Below are 19,412 nucleotides of genomic sequence, written 5' to 3'. Positions count from 1 at the left end.
CAGCACGGGTTACTGAGGTGCTGTAGGTTAGCGAAGAAAAAATTCCTACTCCCCAAATTGCACAGCAAGTGCCAGACTCACTGTTACTCACATCTCCTACTGGAAGAAAGCTAAGAGAAGTTCTATCTTGTCTCTTACCTTTTTGGCTAACATATCAATGAGATTAAGGCAATTTTGTTTTAACTCAGGTTAATAGCTGACATTCAACACAATTTTCTACAGGCTAAAACTCAAGTTTTTAATCTGGACTAGCTCCGAAATTATCCTTCCAGATTTCTGGTATTTTAAAGAAACCTTAAATGAAAGGAGCTTGGTTAACCAACGTATAGAATTCTAAATAGAATTTATCCATGTAAAGTTAATGGTTCCAGCAATTCCTCTCAACCTGCCTGACCCACATTTATTATAACAGGGGACTTGTCTTATGCTGTCAAGTTTCTCCTAGAGAACTTCTTGACAACTTCTTGCACTCTGATTCCAGGGACATCCATGATGGCCTGGGTAGTGCAAAACAAAAATAATACAAGCAAACAAACAAAAAACCTCTGTTGTGCAGGGATTTACAGAGTAGCTGTAACTCTTCACACTATCAAGAGTTTTGCAGAAGTACAGACTTCAGGTGGAAAGCCTTAGTAAAGAAAATAACAGAGGATGCATACTGTAGGTGGCTGAAGGCGTCCGGTCATCCACATCAATCAAAGTCCCTTCTGACCTGCTCCGAGGAATCTCTGAGTTATGGAGGGAGGCTGTTCCACTACTGGAAGTGTTTTCCTCCTAGGAAACAGTTAAACGTATAAAACATTAGCAAATATGTAACTTGAAAAAGGAGAAACTGATGAATAGTTGAGCTTTGCTCCTATGATGGGATAAATGGAAAAAAAAAATCCTAAGTGAAGTTATGGTGTAAGACTGAATTTATGGAGTCTGCCCAAGAGCATCATAATCCCAAGTGAGTCTTACTATTTAATTTACAGCAAAAATACCAGATGCAACAGTCATAGTACAACGCAGTATCCCAGGTCCTGGGGAAGTCCAATACGTCACACAACTAAATGTCTTGCAGTTGGAACTGAGACGATTATACAATAACTTCCATTCTGAATGTCTTGAATAAAAACTTAATATATAAATAAAATCACAGAATGTTAGGGTTTGGAAGGGACCTTGAAAGATCATCTAGTCCAATCCCCCTGCTGGAGCAGGAACACCTAGATTAGGTCACGCAGATCATCGGGTCAAATAAACATCCAAAGTTTCTAGCCAACCTTATCTAAAAACGGGAATTAGAAGGGGAAGATCTAGGTCCATTCCTTTCTCTGTCAATTGATATAAAATATTTCTGACCCCTTCTGCTTTATTATTCTTCCTATGCTCTTCCCCGAGTGAACATCAGGTCAGATTTTCCTGTTAGTCTGTACACGCATAACTTAAAACACACTTCTAAGAGGTGCATGTCAGCACAGCAACAACCTAATAAAGGATGTTCAGGTCTCTCCTCTTCTCTTCTGGTTACAAGAAGTTCTGTTTGATTTTGACAACATTTGCATATGGCCACACGAGAGCTGTAAACCAGGTGCTGTGGTTAAAAAAAAAAAAAAAAGAGTCAAGAGCAAACCCTTCACAAAGGCAGGGCACGAGGGACATTCCTCTAAGGCAAGTGACAGGGAAATGAACATTTACAAGTACTACTGCTTATTGCTGTTTTCAGCTGCCCAGGAAGAGGAATTGCAGGCCTGTGAAGGAGTGTTGGGTATCCTATGTGCCAAAGTTACTGCATCCCAACAGCGGAAGCTGGAGGAAATACAGTCTTCTAGACCTCTTTGTACAGGAGAGTTCATTAAATCTGTGCTATAAACCGAGATCACTTGGTGAGTTTCCAAGAAAACTCTGACTGTCTTTATACATACTGGGGTTGTAAAGGATGATTACCAATAAACACATGGAGACATATGGATTTAAAGCTTTTTTTTTTTTTTTTTGTGGTGCATCCACAGGATAGAAAATCTAGCTTTGTTCAGGTGTCTGAAATATTACAAACTGCCACTTCTTTAGCAGCAACTGCAGCCTGCTCAGATCTTGATTAATTGTGATTAAAATGAATATATATATATATATGTGTGTGTGTGTGTATTGGGCTTGATTTTTTTGTGACTGTAAGAAAAAAATAATTTTCAGTTACAATTTTAGTAGGTGAGTTATGGGAAAAAGGAAGCATGCATTATATCAAAGCATTACTGAATGAGAAACTGGAAGCTGGCTGACTGTTTCCATTGTGCATGGGGTGACGGTTGAAGACATGATTTTTTCTGCACTACAGATGTAAATTGGTACTTTTTATTCTTACCACAAGGGCTACATTCAGCAAATGGCAATCTGTTCAGATGTGGATTTGTACTCAGGCAGGATGCAAGGCTGATGTCAGGCTAAGGCTGAAAGTTACCCAGCAGTTTTGCTGTTGCAGGGCAGTAAGGACTTTCAGGTTCCCCTGTTGCCAGAAACCTCAGCCTCCGGCCTTAGTAGGTCTAATTTCAGACGGCAGTGAAAGCTAGCATCCAAGACTAATAGTTTGTAGCTTCTGGTACTAATGCCATACCAATGCCAAACTGGAACTGAAGATGCCTCCTTCATCCCAACACTGTCATCCCAACATCTGACATCCCACACCTGTATAAAAATGTCACTGCTCCTTCCATTTGCAGTAAATGGCAGTATTTTTGACAATTCATATCCATTACTACAAAGAAAGTGTTTTGCATTGCTGCTGCAACTCAAAATTTGAAGAACTGAACACATATTAGCATGCAAGATTTTCAGATTTCTACATCACGGACTAGGGTTATTTAATCACCAGTGTAAAGTATCCATAGTCTAAACTCCCAGTAAGTGTACAAAAAAAAAGTTCACTTCTTACAGTACCAGTGTATGTGTTGCCAGCACTGATCTCTGACTGATGATTTATCGATCAGCTGACATATTAATCTAAGAACAGTTCTTTAAACAGTTAATAAAAAGCACAAGTATTTCAGTAGCTCTGAGACGTGGGAGGCAGTAAGTAAAGATGAGGAAAGAGCACACAACAGTGCAAGTAGCTGCAGAAAAGCTAAAATAGGAAACCCTACGGGAAGGGGGAGGGAGAGAAAATGAAAAAGAAAAACAAATCTCGTACACAGTGGGAGTATATTGACAGAGACATGACAACAAAATTGCATATAGAAGTTTTATACAAGCTATGAATTTCTGCAAATAGAATAAGCCATTTCCTAAAAGTTCCCTCTGGGAACTCCTTAAAACCTTTAGCACTAGCCTGGCACAAGGACAGAAGAGGGGGATACTGAAAAGGAAAACTACTTTCAAAAATAACCACCACCCCCCTCAAGAAAGCATTCCTTGGTATTTGAGCATGATGAGGGAGCCCCTGTGATTTAGGCACGTCTTCAGGCCAGCCAGGAAGAGGAGGAGGGAAAGGGGACAACATAGATGTTTCTGTGCAAAAAAGATGACCACGTTTTGTCAGAATGCCAAGGGATGTGGGAAATGCTGAGGACAAGCTGTACACATGCTGTGGGGTACCAGGAAATGTGCCTCCTGAACACAGTTAAATGATCTGACTGCAGGCTGGATCCTGTCTATTCTGTGTTCCAGCCTTAGTGCTGTAAATGCTTAAATCCCCAGTGCCTTTGTACAAGACCTGTAAAATAAGAAAAATCTAATATTCCCCCTTTTTTCCATGGTTAAATTCTATGACAAATATAGCACCCTATCTAAAACTTTTGATGGGGCAGCCCTATTAATTAGGAACTTACCTGGGAAAATACGGAAGAATGATCACCCACAAGAAAGGAGAGATTAATGCATGTGGTATAGAAAGCCATGCTGAGCAGAAGTGAAGAGGGAAGTTATGAAACCCTTTTGCTGTGAAAAAAGAGGGAATTATGTACAGGAAGAAAGAGAAGCTAAGCTTTTCATTTGCTGTAGCTACCAAATAAGAAAGATGTAACCTGACAAGTACTTAATCATACAGAGAATTATTTGAGGGAGAGTATGTCAGCTCACAGCGTGAAGTGAGCAGGAAACGAAGAAGTGAAGAGGCTGGAAAGAGATCAGCTATGAAGGTGACCAGTGAGTGAACCTGAGTGAATGCTGAGAGACGTGGCATTTTTCTGTATGAGGCCAAGAAATAGCTTGCTAGGTGCAATCTGCTTTTAAAGCTCGGAGTGCATTGCGTGACCCATAGGAGCAGGGAAAGCAGGACCCACAGTGCTTCTGGCAAAAAGCTGCAACTTGGTCACAGAGGAAGAAAAATATATTAGAGGGAGAAGAAAGCTGCAGGTAGAACAGTTAAATTTTCAGAAAAGCCAGGAGACAGACTTGCTGCAAACTGCATTATTGCAGCATGCAATGCCTCTAGAAAATGTCTTCCAGGTCTTATAAAATTTGAGTGCACTCCCTCCCCTCCCCGAGTCTACACCAATGAAAACATGTCCTGCTGTGCTTTAAATAGTGGTAAGGAAGAAAACAAAAAAGCCTAAAAGCAAACACTTCCCCACTGCCTCTGCCCTCAAAACCAAAGACATTCCTTTGTGTTTTTAAAAGATCAACATCTCAGAGCAAGACACTAGCAACATGCCTTTCGTTCAACCTTAGCCCCGTTTGCCCCTCTCCAAGAGCAGGCTGTATTAACAGCAGAGCTCTGCTGTGGCAGTGTCACCCCATGGACTTGCACACACACACTGATACTCAGCCATGTCATTATTCACAATGATTCATGGCCTTTGTATCCAGAGGAGGAAGCTTTGGCATTTGCAGAGACAAGAGAAGCAACACAAGCAGGTGATAGAGATGTGCTTCATTCCTCAGGCTCACTCAGCTGTCATGTGGAAAGATGACTTGCTAGGTATATAGGCTGAGTTATTAAACATACAAGTTTACTTCTGAAAAGGAAGCAAGGCTTATTCATTAGAAGATTAAATACATTGTTCCTGACCTGACCAGATACTGAGTATACTGAATTATTTAACTTCCATTAGATGCAGGGAAGAAAAGGATTTATAAACAGAAAGCAATTACAAAAAAAAAAAAAAAAAAAGGAAAGAGATGGTTTCAAAAGGGTCTACACATCAAGTCTAAAACACTGCCTGATCTCAACAAATTAACATGTTCCTAACTGAACATCAGTTACAGTAATGGGACATATTTTAATGGACCCTTATTATTCATGATCTGGAAGAGCTTTACACAGCTCAGAGATTGGGGACAGGTTATTAGATACGAGTTTACCAATCTCTGATTACAGTGCTCGACTGTGATACTGTAGTGCAGTCAATGGTAGTACAGGACAGCAAGCAAAGCTTTCAGTTGAAGTGATAAAGTCTTTGACTTACTCTCTTAACCTGATGCATGTGAGACAGTTAAGGATTGCATCCATATCTCTTTTGAACTGAGACAGAAGTGGTTTTTAATGTTCCAGCTAAAGAGCTCTAAGTCCTGTGTTACCTACCTTACTGATACTTAACAGCAACGTCAGTGCTTTAGTGCAACCCCCTTACTTGCCACTTTGTCTACAATGATAGTGAGGTGTATATATGATATACGTACTAATTTATTCCAGTGTTAAATAGTTGACTATGTGATACCTACTTTTTCAAAGTTCTGGCAACTTACCACTTTGTCGGTACTGCAGATCTGCTCACGTTCCTTTCTGAACTCAGGGTTTAAGGTTTCTGCAGACCAAAACATCTCTCTACAGAGATAGTTGTAACTAGTGTAATCAATGCTTGTAATACTTTGTTTGAGCTACCTTTTAAAGGGTAGGGCTAGTAGTCTTAGCACAACATAAAAATCGGACCTGAAGTGGGTCATTCTCTCATTAGATTTCCACAACTTCACCAATGCTTTTTTTAACCTCTGCTTAGCTCTGTGTTACCTAAGACTCATTGCTTTACAGCCAGTTTGGAGAACACTATGCAAACAGAAATGACTACACTCCCTCTACAAGAGAAGTACCCTTTCTTTCCTCCCACACATCTACGCTTCTAAAATTGTTTGTAGTAAGCATAAGGGCTATGGTATTTATTTTTTATTATAAACCTCACATTTGGGAACACTGCTTTCCAGAATCCTCAAAAACACACATAAACCTTGATGTTGTGTTTTGGGTTGTAGCTGCTGCTTTGAAATATAGTAAGGTTTCTCTTCAACATTAGGGAAAAAAAATGTTGCCTTCCATCTGTATCACTAAGTAATTTTTTAAAGAACTGAAAATGGAAAGTAAGGATGCCCTTAAAGTTCCAACTTTGTATCGTTAAGTTGTAATGTTTCTTCTTTTTGCTGAACAGAGCAACCAACTTTGCAAGTTTATTACCTTAATTGTTCTATAAACTCATTTTCTTACTACTTCTTGAGAGCCTTTAAGACCAATAATAATTTTAAAAACCACAATGGATTCTCACTGACCATATACAAACATACATACTGTGGAAGCATTGAGTCATACATACATGGGAAGCAAGGAAGTATTGGAGGTACTGTGAAAACAGTCCTAGATACTTGACAATTTTTGACAAGGTTTGTAAGTACAAGATACCTCCAAAATACTCATTATATTGAGTATTTTTCCCCTACTTTCTTCTTTCTAATAAATAAGACCTTTCCTCCTATCCAAGCTGCATGCAATTACACTAGGTAGTTAACTGATCAACTCACCTGCCAGTGAAGATGAAATCTCAGGCACCTGCGTGTTGGCTTTGCTTAAGCAGCACTCCTAACTTTCCTGCATAGTGTTTATTATGCTTTTAGCAGGAAAAGGCTCCTGCCTGTGCCTAGTAGTGACAAAAGACAATTTGCAAAGGGACTGATACAAACTGATATAAACTGTGGTCTTTGAGGGCAGGAAGCAGTTGGGGAAGGGAGGGAAGAGGGGCAGCAATAACATTAACAGTAGTGAATGATTTACAATATCATGGCTGACTTCAAGAGTAATAAAGGAGATTTCTTTAAAAAAAAAAAGTCTCAGAGTCACAAGGTCATGACAAAAAAAAAAAAGAGAGAAAAAAGCTTTCTCTACCTCAAAGACTGAATTTTGGTAGCGTCTTGCTGTTTAACACTCTTACAGTTTTATAGAGAAAACAGCACATCCACTAGCCACCCATAAAGCAAGTTAAGGATAACAATTCCCAGAAAATCAAACCTAGGTCAAGTTGTGAACTAGTTTTCCATTATGAACTGACATTCACTGAGTTACATGTTTCACAGAAGTAATTACTCTTTAACTTAAGGGCTGAGCACAGGCAGGGGAAAAATTCCTCTTGACTTTCAACATTTAAATATGTCTCATTTGGACCATCAATGTGATAACAGAAACCATACAAACATTATGCTTTCTTCATGGCATTAAGTCAAAGTACCAAGGAATCCACCTGCAGAGAAGGGTCACCATTTTACTCACTCACAATGCTTTTAAGTTCTTAACATTATAATTACAATTAACATTAACAAATCATGTTAAGCACCTGTATCAGCTGGATAGGCTGCAAAGGTTGCATGTGTTTTTCCTACTCCAAACTAAAATTGATACAACAAAGCAATGTTGCTGACACTGTGCCAGGACCCAATCTTGAACTTTCAGCTGTGAAACTGGATTGCCTGCTGTACCTGTCTGGGTACATGTCGACACTTTATTTTGGACAGCAAAAGGTTGTACAGGCAAAACAAGCGATGTGAACCTCAAAATAAATTCAGCTTGATATCTAGGCATGTATGAAGTACCTTTTCTCTGGTGTTCTGGTTTCTGGAAATTGAGGTGAGTGCCTGCAGATGTGGCAGGGGAGGAAATCAAGTAATACACTTCTGGCTCTCCCAAGAAATATGAGGGGAGATTGATACAGAGAGAATAGAAATGATGGAAGAAGCTCAACGTGGAAACAAATGACTAAAACAGCTACCCATGTCAAGAAAATAACTGTATTAAACATAGTAGAAGAACGTAAATCCATTTGGCAAGGACTCTTCTGGCTGTCATTAGAGGTTAGCTTAAAAAGTTAATAACCATAAGCATAATCATTCTTCAGCACAACCACAAATTACATTTTGCTTTACTTCTGACCACATAACAGAGACAGGAATACGTGACAGAACAAATAATATGCTTGACAGATTGTGATTATATATATATTAAAGAAAAAAAAAGCCTGTTTTTCATATATTGATCTGCTTTGACTGAAGAACTTGTTTGATAGTTCTTGGCACTTTAGAAACAGACTGAAGAGAGCATTTAAGATGGAGTCTTAATCACTGTGACACTTTCCAAGGTATACTGCAGAAAGCTCACATTTTCTTTGTTGCTTTTTATGGCAATTATAGTACCCAAAGCTTGGCTAAAACTTTCTCTGGCAGTAAGATGTCATTTCATTTAAAACATCTGTGCCTGTGTTGCTAGTAACTGGCTGAGCTGTCCATTATGTTACACCTGCCAATATTTTGCAGTTACTTTTGACATTGTTTGCTGAAATGTCAATTTTGAAGGGAAGAAGGGAGGGGAATTCATAAAAACGTACTCTGTTCTCTAAAAACCAAACCCAGTACCTCTTGTTATACTGCAGACTCTCCCTTTACATAGCAATTATACATGCTCTTTCCAAGATGAGAAAAAAAAAAAAAAAAAAAAAAAACTTCTTAAGTAATCTTACTTTTTAAATGTAAAGCAATTTATGTTTAAATGGGTAATTTCTCTACTAATGAAGGACATTTGAATCTAAATTGTACCCTTAACTACTTCTTATCAACAGTACTGTTAAAAATGTCATACTTTTACTGAAATAATATGATTAATATGAAATAATAGAAACAGACTCTGAAGTGGTAATGATCCAGGAAAAAAAAAAAAGTAAGAGGAAGATAAATTGCCACATAATATCAGATCCCATTTAAGAATCCATCTCTGATCACAGCAGACTACATATTTCAGACGAAGAATTAAGAAGTGCTACATAAGAAAACAGAGGAAGGGCTGCTTCTAACATTGCTGGTAGTTTTATAATCTGGAATAGGAACAATTCTATTATATGTAAAAATCGGTCTACAGTATCTCCATGGATGTTACTCTAAGGAAACAGTTGAATTCAAGAAGATTTGAGACAACAAGCTCCCAATAAATTCCATGCTCTTACATGTCAAAATTTAGTTCTTAAATCTTGTTGCTTTACAAGTTGCTCCTCTATGTTGAGAAGAGGGAATCTATACTTTTCTTACTGCTTGTTAGAATAGCACGTCCAATCTCATCTATGTTTATGCAGTGGTGACAAAGTCATACTTCAAAGAGAAAAAGTGAGAACAAGTATTGTGTGAGCTAGTTGTTCCAGTTCTCCTCTTCCTCCAGTCTCTACGTTCTTCATTCTCTCCATTGCACGGCAGTGTCTTTCCCAGCAGTTCTCCCTTTTGTCATACATACCCTTAGCATGGATACAATACCTCAGTGGAAAGCTAGGTTTCCCATCCAGAAAAAAAATATATATATATATTTTAATGCTGCAGGTAGGGTTACCCACTGAAAACACTTCAAGAACACTGAAGTTCTCAGGAATGGCAGAAACCATTCCTGAGGTTCTCACAGGCAGCTGGCTGACCTCTGAAACTATTCAAATAGGAAAAGTCCCCCATTTTTGCCCAGGCATTCCTATGCTGCCTTTAACCTCTTATTGCCTCTATTCACCCCCAAAAGCAACAACACAGCTCCAGCTTTCTCTTTCTAACAGCCCTACCACTCAGGCTGCTACAGGCACCCTACCTCCAATCTCCACTGGTTCCAGCTCTATAGGCTATTACCAAAGAAAAGTTGTAGAAAATTGATCTGGTACTACTAGGATATTTAAGCATCATGCAAAGCTGCATTAGTTTCACAAATATTACTTTAATAGATAATTCTTATACACTGCCAAGTGTTGAGGCTTGTCAGATACTCTTCTTCCAGAACAGGAGGCCAATTACTACCTGCTGGGAGAAATTGCCAATAGCGTCTCATACATTGGCTACAGCAGATTTGAAGGAACACTTAGCCTAGGCTTCAGAGGCCCTACAGGCACCAGCACAGGCCATTTTGTGTGGGGTCACTGCCTTCATGGAGCTGGAGTTCCTCTAACTGGCCTTTTTCAGTCTGGTCAGCAATAGTATAGTAACATTTGCTTCACATTGAAAGAAACCAGGTAAAAGGTTACAAGTGGAATATACCTGTGGCCCAGATTTCAGTTTAATAGCTTTCTAGTATTTGACTTTCTTATTTGGGAAGCTGGAGGTATCTGCCATGTGTTAACTCTGAGGATTCAGCCTGTGCAGCAACCTCTTCCAAATGCCACCCCTAAAGAAATGCTTTTTTTGTTTGCATCGTCTTTATAAGCTTACTGTCCTTGCTCCACTTGTAGAAGGAAGAATTCACAGCTTTTCTGTGAAGTTGCTGCCTTTGATGATCAAACATTTCCCTACCCATCTCATCTCGTTGCAGGAACTCTGGATTTTTGCACCTTTAACCTGCTCCTACTGCTCCAGATAATAAGGGTTCAAAATGTGTTATGTGAAATACCGCAGATTCATATATGTGAAATTACACTTTTTTAAATGAAGTCTCATACTTTATACCTTTTCTATAGAAGCAAACATACAGAGCACATGTACAATGCAGCTGAAATACTTCAGATCAAACAACTCACTCCTATCGTTATACATGTATCCTTGTCATCACTGTCAGGGGTTCCTTGATTAAAGTATACAAGTGTCAAAACATGGAGATATCATTTGAACATTTAACTTATCAACTTCAAACCAAACACACTTTGCATTACAACCTTGTGATGGCAAGTTACTTTGTTTAAGAAGTTTTTTTCCTTGGCTGTTGTTACAGGAGACTCCTGTCACATCTCTTTGCTACAGATGCATGTAATCCTGATTGTGCAATTTATCACATGAGATTTTCAGCCCCCTTCTTATGGTAATCCTTCTGTGTTTCAAGTCATTGATGATGAGAAGCAGAAATTTGCAGAACACAGGATTCTCCAACCGAGAGCAGTCTATTACAGAGAGCAAGAAGAGTAGAAGGTATGAAAATCAAAGCTCCAAGGAGATACATTCTGCTTCCAAAGCTTCATCTAAACTTTAATTTGGCAAGTATTTGCAGAGTCGCATTGTCCAAATGTTGTGTAGGCATTAACTTAGTTTAGGTCAGCTACTAACATCTCAGCCTAGAGTTTTATTTGTATAGTAACTCAGTCTGCAATAAGCAGAAATGTGCACAATGTTGCTCAAAATCTGAATTAACTGTGGCATAAAAAACTTTATATATTGTAGTGTTTTTCTACTAGCTATTGCACAGCCATCCACACCCACCAAAAAAAAAAAAGAAGTATCAGTCAGTAGTTCATCAATAGCAACATGAGAAGACATTTGTTGAGTTTGGTGCAAGTTATGATTCGCAGAACTACAGCAGATTGTGCTCAGCTTCACACCATGACTATACGCCCAAACTGCCTTGACAAACGTAATAGAACAGTTTGTTCTGTTCTGAAAGTTGTCAGATTACGTTATTTAGGTGAGATCATTAAATTCACCTCACACTACTGATTTTAGCAAGTTTTTACAAAGCTAACTCAATGGCTGTCATCATCATTCAGTATGCTGAATCACTAATGTCCACACAAATACTTTTCTCTTAATATTCTTTAGAGATCAATGTTAAAAAAAAAAAAAAAAAAAAAAAGCTTTTGCTCCACTTTCTCCATATTAGGAGAGAGTCAATTTGCCACCCAAGAAATGTATAGGCAGTTCAGCTGCCCAAACTTACCTGTTCCAAGAGGAGTGGGGCTTGAGACATATATTTGAGGGCAACAGGCATAGAAGTTCAAAAGCTGGGAGCTCCTATAGCTGCCAGTTTTATTTCAGAATGGCTAGATTTGATTTATTCAAGGATTTCAAAGCCAAAAGAAACAAAGCAATTATCTTTACTCTCCCTATGCAGAATCAAGGCCGCAGACTTTCACCTAGCTATTACTGTGCCAAGCTAAATACATTTTTATTGAATTGAAATTATTAGAGACATCCAATCTTGAGACCCTGAGCTGATGTTTATATTATGGTGGGATCCAAACTAGGGTTTTGGTTTACTTTTTCATTTATATTTTGGCAGGCCTAGCTGCAACAGCATCCCTCTGCTAAGCTTTGTACAAATATATAGCAAGCACATCCTGGTCACAAGGAGCTGATTGTTTAATACACAAGACAAGGAAGGGCAGGGATGGGGGTGGGGGGAGTGGAGATAGACCAGTTTACAGATGTAAAACTAAAACACAAAGAGATTGATAGCCACATTCCCGTGTCTTCCACTCCTACCGTAAGAACTGCGTAAACAAGCACTAAGCCCCTTAAAAAATCTGGCTCCAAACAACTTGTCCCAGACCACACAGGAAACCAGTGACAGAGCACAGGATGTTTGGGTGCCTTGGGAAGAAAACTGCCACTGTGATCAGGGCTTTAACAGTCACTGCATAAATACCGCAAGAGCCCTTCTCTATCCCAAAGCGTTCACACTCTGAGAAGGCAATTAACTTAAGAACAAGGCAAGTATTCGTAACACCTCCTGAGAGCCTTTGGCATGGCTAGGTTTGGCCTCACTTTTCAGCTATGAGGAGAAATCACCTATCAAAATTGCATACAAGTAAATGGTAGTTACATATAACAGGTAGCAGAAAATTACTGATTTATGTAGATAAATAAATACACACCATTTTTTTTCCTCTCTTCCACGTTTTCATTTATTGTGTAGAACAGCTGACTAGTAGTCAAACTTAAAAAGTCTGACATTTTATTACTTTATAAAAAATTAATTAAAAAAAAATAAGCACAGCCTTCAAGCAAATTGTTCTTCTGTTTCTTGTATGATACATAACACGAGGGGCAAGAAAACTCTCAGGGAAAAAAAAAAGTTTTCGGGGGAGCACACCAGTAGTGTACACAGTACCTCCTGACTGTGTTTTGTGACTGGTGTACAATCACGACTGTTAAGAACACACTGGGGAATTCCAAGGTGCAAAGGACTCTTACATATTTTCCAGATTAGCAACGCTTCTCTGCTCAGCAGCCACATTAGCAGACACCTGATGGTGCAAGCCAAGCAAGTCACTGTGGGAGGGATCCAGCTGGCAGAGCAGTAAGTGCCTTGCTGCCTGCCAGAGCACAGGTAACCCAGGAGCCACTATATGCACCTTTTGCTCTCCATGGATCAGATAGATAAATTATGATCTTATGTTAGGTTGATTAGAATTAGATTCATGCACCCCTCTCAGATGCTTCTGAGCACACACACACACACAAAAAAAAAAAAAAAAAAGTTGATATCCTACCAGGAAAGCCAAGCTGGCTTCTCCTACAGTCCATATAGCTATATGGAGTTTAACACTGGGGCTTTATGAGCTTGTTCAATTAGTGTAATCCATGGCCTATGTACCATCTAGCTGAAGAACCGGGCAGCTTCTCCCCTTGCCAGCTTGTAGTTTGTCATAGGTATGGAAAGCCAAGGGACTCGTCTTGGGTTGTGCTTATCTGTTCCACACCCCCACCCTCAGTTCTCAGCTGCTTCTGCTGGTAATTGTTAGATGTTGCCTTAGAAAGCTAATGCATTTTTACAAATGTATTTGTCACATTGCTCATTTCACTCGATAGTTGTATACAGTTTACAGGAAGCAAGTTAAACAGACCAAATTTCAAATGGGAAGCCAACAACAACAAAGAGAGAGAAGCACGCATGCACGCACTGAGCAGAAGAACAAACGGCTATTACTCAGTTTCATGGCACTATAATTTCACATGGAGCAACAGGTGACAATTTATGCTGCAGAAATTAGGACAGTACTACGAATAAACGGAGAATTCTTGTTTCCTTGCTGTATTGCATCCCCCACCTTTACAGAGGATATGCTAAATTAGGGCTAGTGGATCAAAGCGAGGGAATTCAAAAAGATGATCACTGAATTGCAGGCTTTACCCCAGGACTCAGAGTTGCTATTGCATGAGATCACCTATGAATAAAAACAAACGACCTAAAAGTCTTGCCAGCTGCCCCACCCCTCTCCCTACTTATTTCAGACAAAGTCATTTCCTTTTAATTACGCAGCTTAGCATATGTAGAAATACAGTTTCTTCTCCTTGTAAATACATACCCAAGGTTTGATCCCAATTAGATTATAGGATTGAAATAAGGCTGTAGGATCTTCCAGCAATAGGTCAGAAGCTTTGAGTCTACTGGTGAAATTTTTGTTCTTGACAGATCTAGGCTCAGGTGGGAACTCCAACAATTCATCAAGTCGTTACATGAATGCTCTGTGATACAGCCAATAGGCAAGGAGTTGTTTGCTTTGGTGTGATGGCAAGAGGACTGGCACAATAGACAATCGATGTTGTTAGCAATTTAGACTAGTAAATTAAAGTGTAAACTGAATTAATACCATTACTTTTTAACTAGAGGTCAATGCAAATTAAAGTAAGAGCCAATATTTTAGAATTAACTTATATACTTGTGAGCTCCCATTTAAAACAGGTAAGTATTATATGCTTCCAGAGAAAGAGAGACATTAGAGAATTCATTCAGAGCAAGATTGGGATAGAGCTAGTGTCAAATCCCCCAAGTTTTTAAAGACATTAGGCAAGAGACAAGTTCATCCAGCATTGTGATTAAGGCTAAGCCTGCTCTTGGGGATGCCATCTGTCTGGCTGCTCCAGAAAACAGCAGTCCTACTCCTCCTTTGCATCAACACTGCTACTTATCTGGTCTTAGAGTGAGCTGGCCCAGGCACCAATGAGTCAGTGTTCACCTGTGCTGGTCTGTGGGAAGTAATGGCAAGGTACAAGAAGTGGGACTATGCCATTTAACAGCAGGTAGCCATTAGAGCAACTTAAATGTAAAGCAAGACTTTACTGAAAGTAAAATGGAAGTTCCCCATCTCACAGGTATGTTGTAAAGAGGAATACAAAGATTATTAAGTACTTGGATTCACAGAGCTCCTCTGATAACTTGAAGAGGTCTTTTTCCCATTGAGCAAGCTAAAGAAAATGGCTGATTGAACTGTTTACATTTTTGATTCCAGTAACTGTCATCCAGAGTCTTTTGTAAGTACATATCACAAGGTTTAGAAGAGCCTCTTCTAGGCTGCCAGAATATTCACTGGGTTTCCAGAGCATTCCATACTTCAGAGTCACCCGTAAAGTAAGAGGGAGGCAGCACCCAAAGGTACATAATGCAACTTCCAACCACGTTATCAGCTGGCTTCCTCCTGAGCAGACTGGCTCAAACAGTGAAGTTCATTCATGCAGGAAAGGGACTCCTACCATTACAGCACACACCTCCTATAAAATTCCTTGAAAGGAATACCTAGACACATCCAAACCTAAAAGCTTTTCTTCCCCATCACCACGAATCCAAAACATCATTTGCTGCAGCCTATAAGACTTTGCTTCAATTTGCTGAAGTTTTTAGTAGTTCAAAACCCTCATTCAGCTTTGCTACCACTCCTTGGCAGGTACATCAGTACCTATGCTCACATAGCAGGCACTTTAAATAAAGTTCTTGAGGGTGGGAAGGTAAGGTCAGTGAAAAGTGAAGTGAAAGCATTTGCTCACAATAAAATAAATAAATAAATAAATAAATTTACTTCAGTTATTAATGCTAGGACAGAATATAAATAACTACCAGAAATCTAAATAAACTGGATAGCATGAGATTAATCTTGCTGCAGATAAGCACATGAAGAGGCATTTTTGGAGGAGCCATTTAAAATTATTCATGTAGACTGAGTTTTAAACTAACTGTAGTTTCTTAGGAAAAGTTTATGCATGATCCTGGACTGTTTAATAAGGATGTTTTCTTGAAGTCCAGAGATACAAAGAAAGCAGATAAGATACTGGGCTGTACTTAGAAGCAGATGAAAATATGGGAAAATATTACAAAACCAATGTATATATGTTTTATATTAGTACATGGCCTCGACTTTACTCTGGAGTTCAGTTTCTGAGAAAACTGTCTACTGATAATACAGAGTAGAAGAAGAAGGACTGAAAAGAATTCAAGAAAGAGGGTAAAGCATGAGTGGAGAAGGCTTCCACGCAAGAAGTAGAAATTATAAAGATGTAAGGTCAAATTAGAGTAAGCTTATAGTGGTAGCAGCAGACTATGGAAATATCAGGAAAGGGACATTGTTGACATAGCTCCTTTTTGCTTCTCCAACCACATTCCATTTCCCACCATGGGATCTGGGAGGTAAATTAGGATCCTATGAAGTATCTTATAGGCTCTTCTATCTCTTTTCCTACAGTTCCAGGCAGAGTTATGCTTACTCTATGATTTTTATTTATTTTCTTTTTCATCCAAGTACACCACATAGAATTTGTGGTGCAGAAGTCTGATATGCCTCAGCTGCCATTGCCAGAGAGCTCAGTTATTCATACAGGAGATCCTTCAGTGACCATCAGATTGGGTTGACTAACCAGTTCTTTGAATTCAGACTCATGGCTTTTACAGTAGCACGACTTATATTCCTCCACTGTATGTGTTTTGGTGTTTCATCCACTTATTTTGCATTTGTTTTTCAAGAGTGAACTTCCCCTGCAGGGACTCACAACAAAGTTTACAATAGCATGAACATGAGCGGTTTCTCAAGAAGCTTATCTGCTCTGGAAAAGAGAAAGCAAAGGCATCTGACTTGAGACATAGTGAATTTCAAAATTTTTCCTTCCATAGGATACCTTCATAGAAACCCTTCAGAGACGGTCCACCTAACAGATATTCTTTGGCCACAAGTTGAAAGTCGCTATGATCAAGAATTAAAAGGAAGCTGAATAACAGCAAATAGTGCAATTGAACCCAATTAACCATTCTTGTAAGGAGGTGGGGAGGACATACAGAGGCAGGGGGAGATAGAGAGAGAGAGAGGCAGGAAGAGGTACATTCTAAACCAAACATGTTAATACTCAATAAGCCTTCTACTGCAACATATAATTAGCTTGTTGAACACATTCCCAGAGGATATCGTTGCACTAAATAGTTTAGTGGATATGACTATAGATATTCCTTGTTTTTAATGTACCCAAGGTAAACACTATTTTATGGCTTCCAGGAAGACAATACCCAGCTTGCACTTGTGCTGTAAAGCCCCTTGTATATCACCCACCAACACAGACACTGTGCAACTAATTTTAATGTGTAAGCTCTGCATTGGGGTGTTTCGCGTTAACCTCTGTCAAATACATGGTTTTGGGCTAGGGAGAGTGTTGCCAGTGTGGTAATTTGTGCCTCCCTAAGATCTACCCAGTAATAATGATCCCCTCCCTCCCTTACTTAGTAGGATACCTATTGCCATTTCGTAGTGAAGGCAGCCAGAAATTATTCTCAAGTTCTTAAGATTTTGAGCAGTCTCCCTTAAAAAGGAAATCTATATCAAAGCAGAGGTGTTATCAGAGGAGTAGCAACAGCAGGTGGGAAGAGAACAAGAACTGTTTCTCCCTTGTCTTTCATTTAAATGTGTGGTTGGGTTTGTTTGTTTGGGGGGGGTGGGAATTTTATTTTTTATTTTTTTAAACAGACTGGCCAGCTCTACTTGTCATTTTTTAGCCATAAAGAGAGTTTGTTCAAGGTCTGTAAACATTTGACTGCATTTAGCCTAGAGATATTACATTTCAAGGATCCTTTTAATACAGTACAAATATGTTAAAGGTCAGAAGTATATGTGCTACTTAAACTCTATTTTTCCAATTTCTAATAGCTGCCTTGTTAACAGAGAGGATGGCGATGTGGTGTTCAGCACCCTTTTGCATGTTCCAGATCTCTAACTCACAAAGCTAGGGGCCAGTCCAACTGCTGCATACATCAACAGTAATACTTCAGTTCATATAGTGCTTAAAGAAAAACAGAACTGAATAGCAACAACAAAATAAATTGGTAAATAAAAGCACTGCACATGCACACCCACCCACCAGTCGTGTCTTATTTCACAAAAGAAGAAAGACACAGAAGGCCAGCTTAAAATCAGCTGATTTAAAGTTGTAAGAGGTTCACCATTATTTATGCTCCCAGGAAAGGCAATGACCAGCACTTAGCAAGTATGGTGCCCTCCTCCAAACATCCCAGACCACCCTAGGGTACAATATCACACAACCCAAAACGTACACAGGTTCTGCACCTTCTCCAGAGGTACCTGGCAATAGCTATGTCCAGAAACAAGGCAGCAGACTACAGCATTAGTAGCAGGTTAATAATTACTGCAGTCTTTCAGACTCTCCAAAGTATTTTAAACAGAAGCAATAAAAAAATATTGAAAGAAAAAATGAAAAGCAAACAACTCACCATTCTGGAAACTATAAGCCTTCTCCTAGATCCAAATTAAGCCGTGGCTCAGGACATCAGCACTGTTGAAAGAGCACCTATTTTTTGCTCCAGCTTTGAAAAATTCCAGTGTGCTGAGGGCTTGGTTAGCTGCTGTGAGCACACCTGGCGTGTGCCTGTCCCTTAGGGGTGCTGAGCAATGCCTGCTGGAACTTGCAGTCTAGCAGGTACCCGACACCACTTGTGCAAACAGACAGCAGTGAGCGAAGGAACTACATTACCCATAATTGCCTTCAGCTAGTTTATGATTACACCTGAAACCTGGAGAGGCGGTGTGGGAGTTTCGCCTTGGGGAGGAGAGATAGGCACACATGGAAAAGAAAAAGGATATGTACATTCCTTATAAGACACTAGAAAATGGTTAAGGTTTTGTACTTTCATGTCACGTTGCAGGTCTGCAGAATACCCTGGGAGGGGGACAAAGGATGGTTTTCTGATAAAGTTTGAGGCTGGAAATAATTAGATTTACAGGCAAAGAACACAGTGACCAAAATCGCATGAACCTGTAGGACCGGTTTGGGCATCTCTGTGCATGTAAGGTAATCAGACAAGTGGGTATGAGGAAACAAATGAACAAGGGGTGGCAATGGCCTGAGAAGATATCTACCGTTGAGGTGAGGCTGAGACATTCAGGGATAAATATTTCCTTTTGGGCTCTGTGACCTTGAGGAAATAGTAAGTTTTCCTAAACATTTTATTGCAAGTGCTGCAGTATTGATTTCAGCGTTTTGTAGGATTAGAGGGACAAAGATCATAGCCACAGAGAGATAAGATAAATGGCCTTTGAAGCAGAGTTGTCACAGGGAGTTGGAGAAGAAATGATTTTCCTGTCCTGTTTTTATTTGCTAGCAGTGTTTTTGTGGCATTTAAGATTCACAGATGAAGCTCTCCTTTAATAACAAGGGACTTTCAAAGCATGCCTCCAAAAATGCTGAAGTGTAAGCCAACAGGATAAAAAAGGTGGAGAAAAGCAGAATCCTGGTTGTTTATTGAGGAGATGATG

General features: G+C 39.4%; 1 protein-coding gene across 2 annotated transcripts in view; it reads right to left on the bottom strand.

The window, feature by feature from the left end:
- Positions 1-18,585, bottom strand: part of MACC1 (MET transcriptional regulator MACC1) — a 36,880-nt gene extending 18,295 nt beyond the window's left edge. Inside the window, exons 1-2 of one of the 2 annotated variants that reach the window (XM_083825697.1) lie at positions 18,371-18,585; positions 660-774 (exon numbers count right to left, since the gene is read on the bottom strand). In XM_083825697.1, the coding sequence (XP_083681823.1) occupies positions 660-774; positions 18,371-18,373 (118 nt within the window). In that variant the 5' untranslated portion in view covers positions 18,374-18,585. Of the gene's footprint in view, positions 1-659; positions 775-3,803; positions 5,007-18,370 lie in introns of those variants that run through there. The other variant, XM_083825696.1, reaches the window with a different exon arrangement.
- Positions 18,586-19,412: the final 827 nt, after the last annotated feature.

Source organism: Anser anser (genome assembly GCF_964211835.1).
Source record: "Anser anser genome assembly, chromosome: 2".
NCBI lineage: Eukaryota > Metazoa > Chordata > Aves > Anseriformes > Anatidae > Anser > Anser anser.
This window is presented reverse-complemented; position numbering and strand designations above follow the sequence as displayed.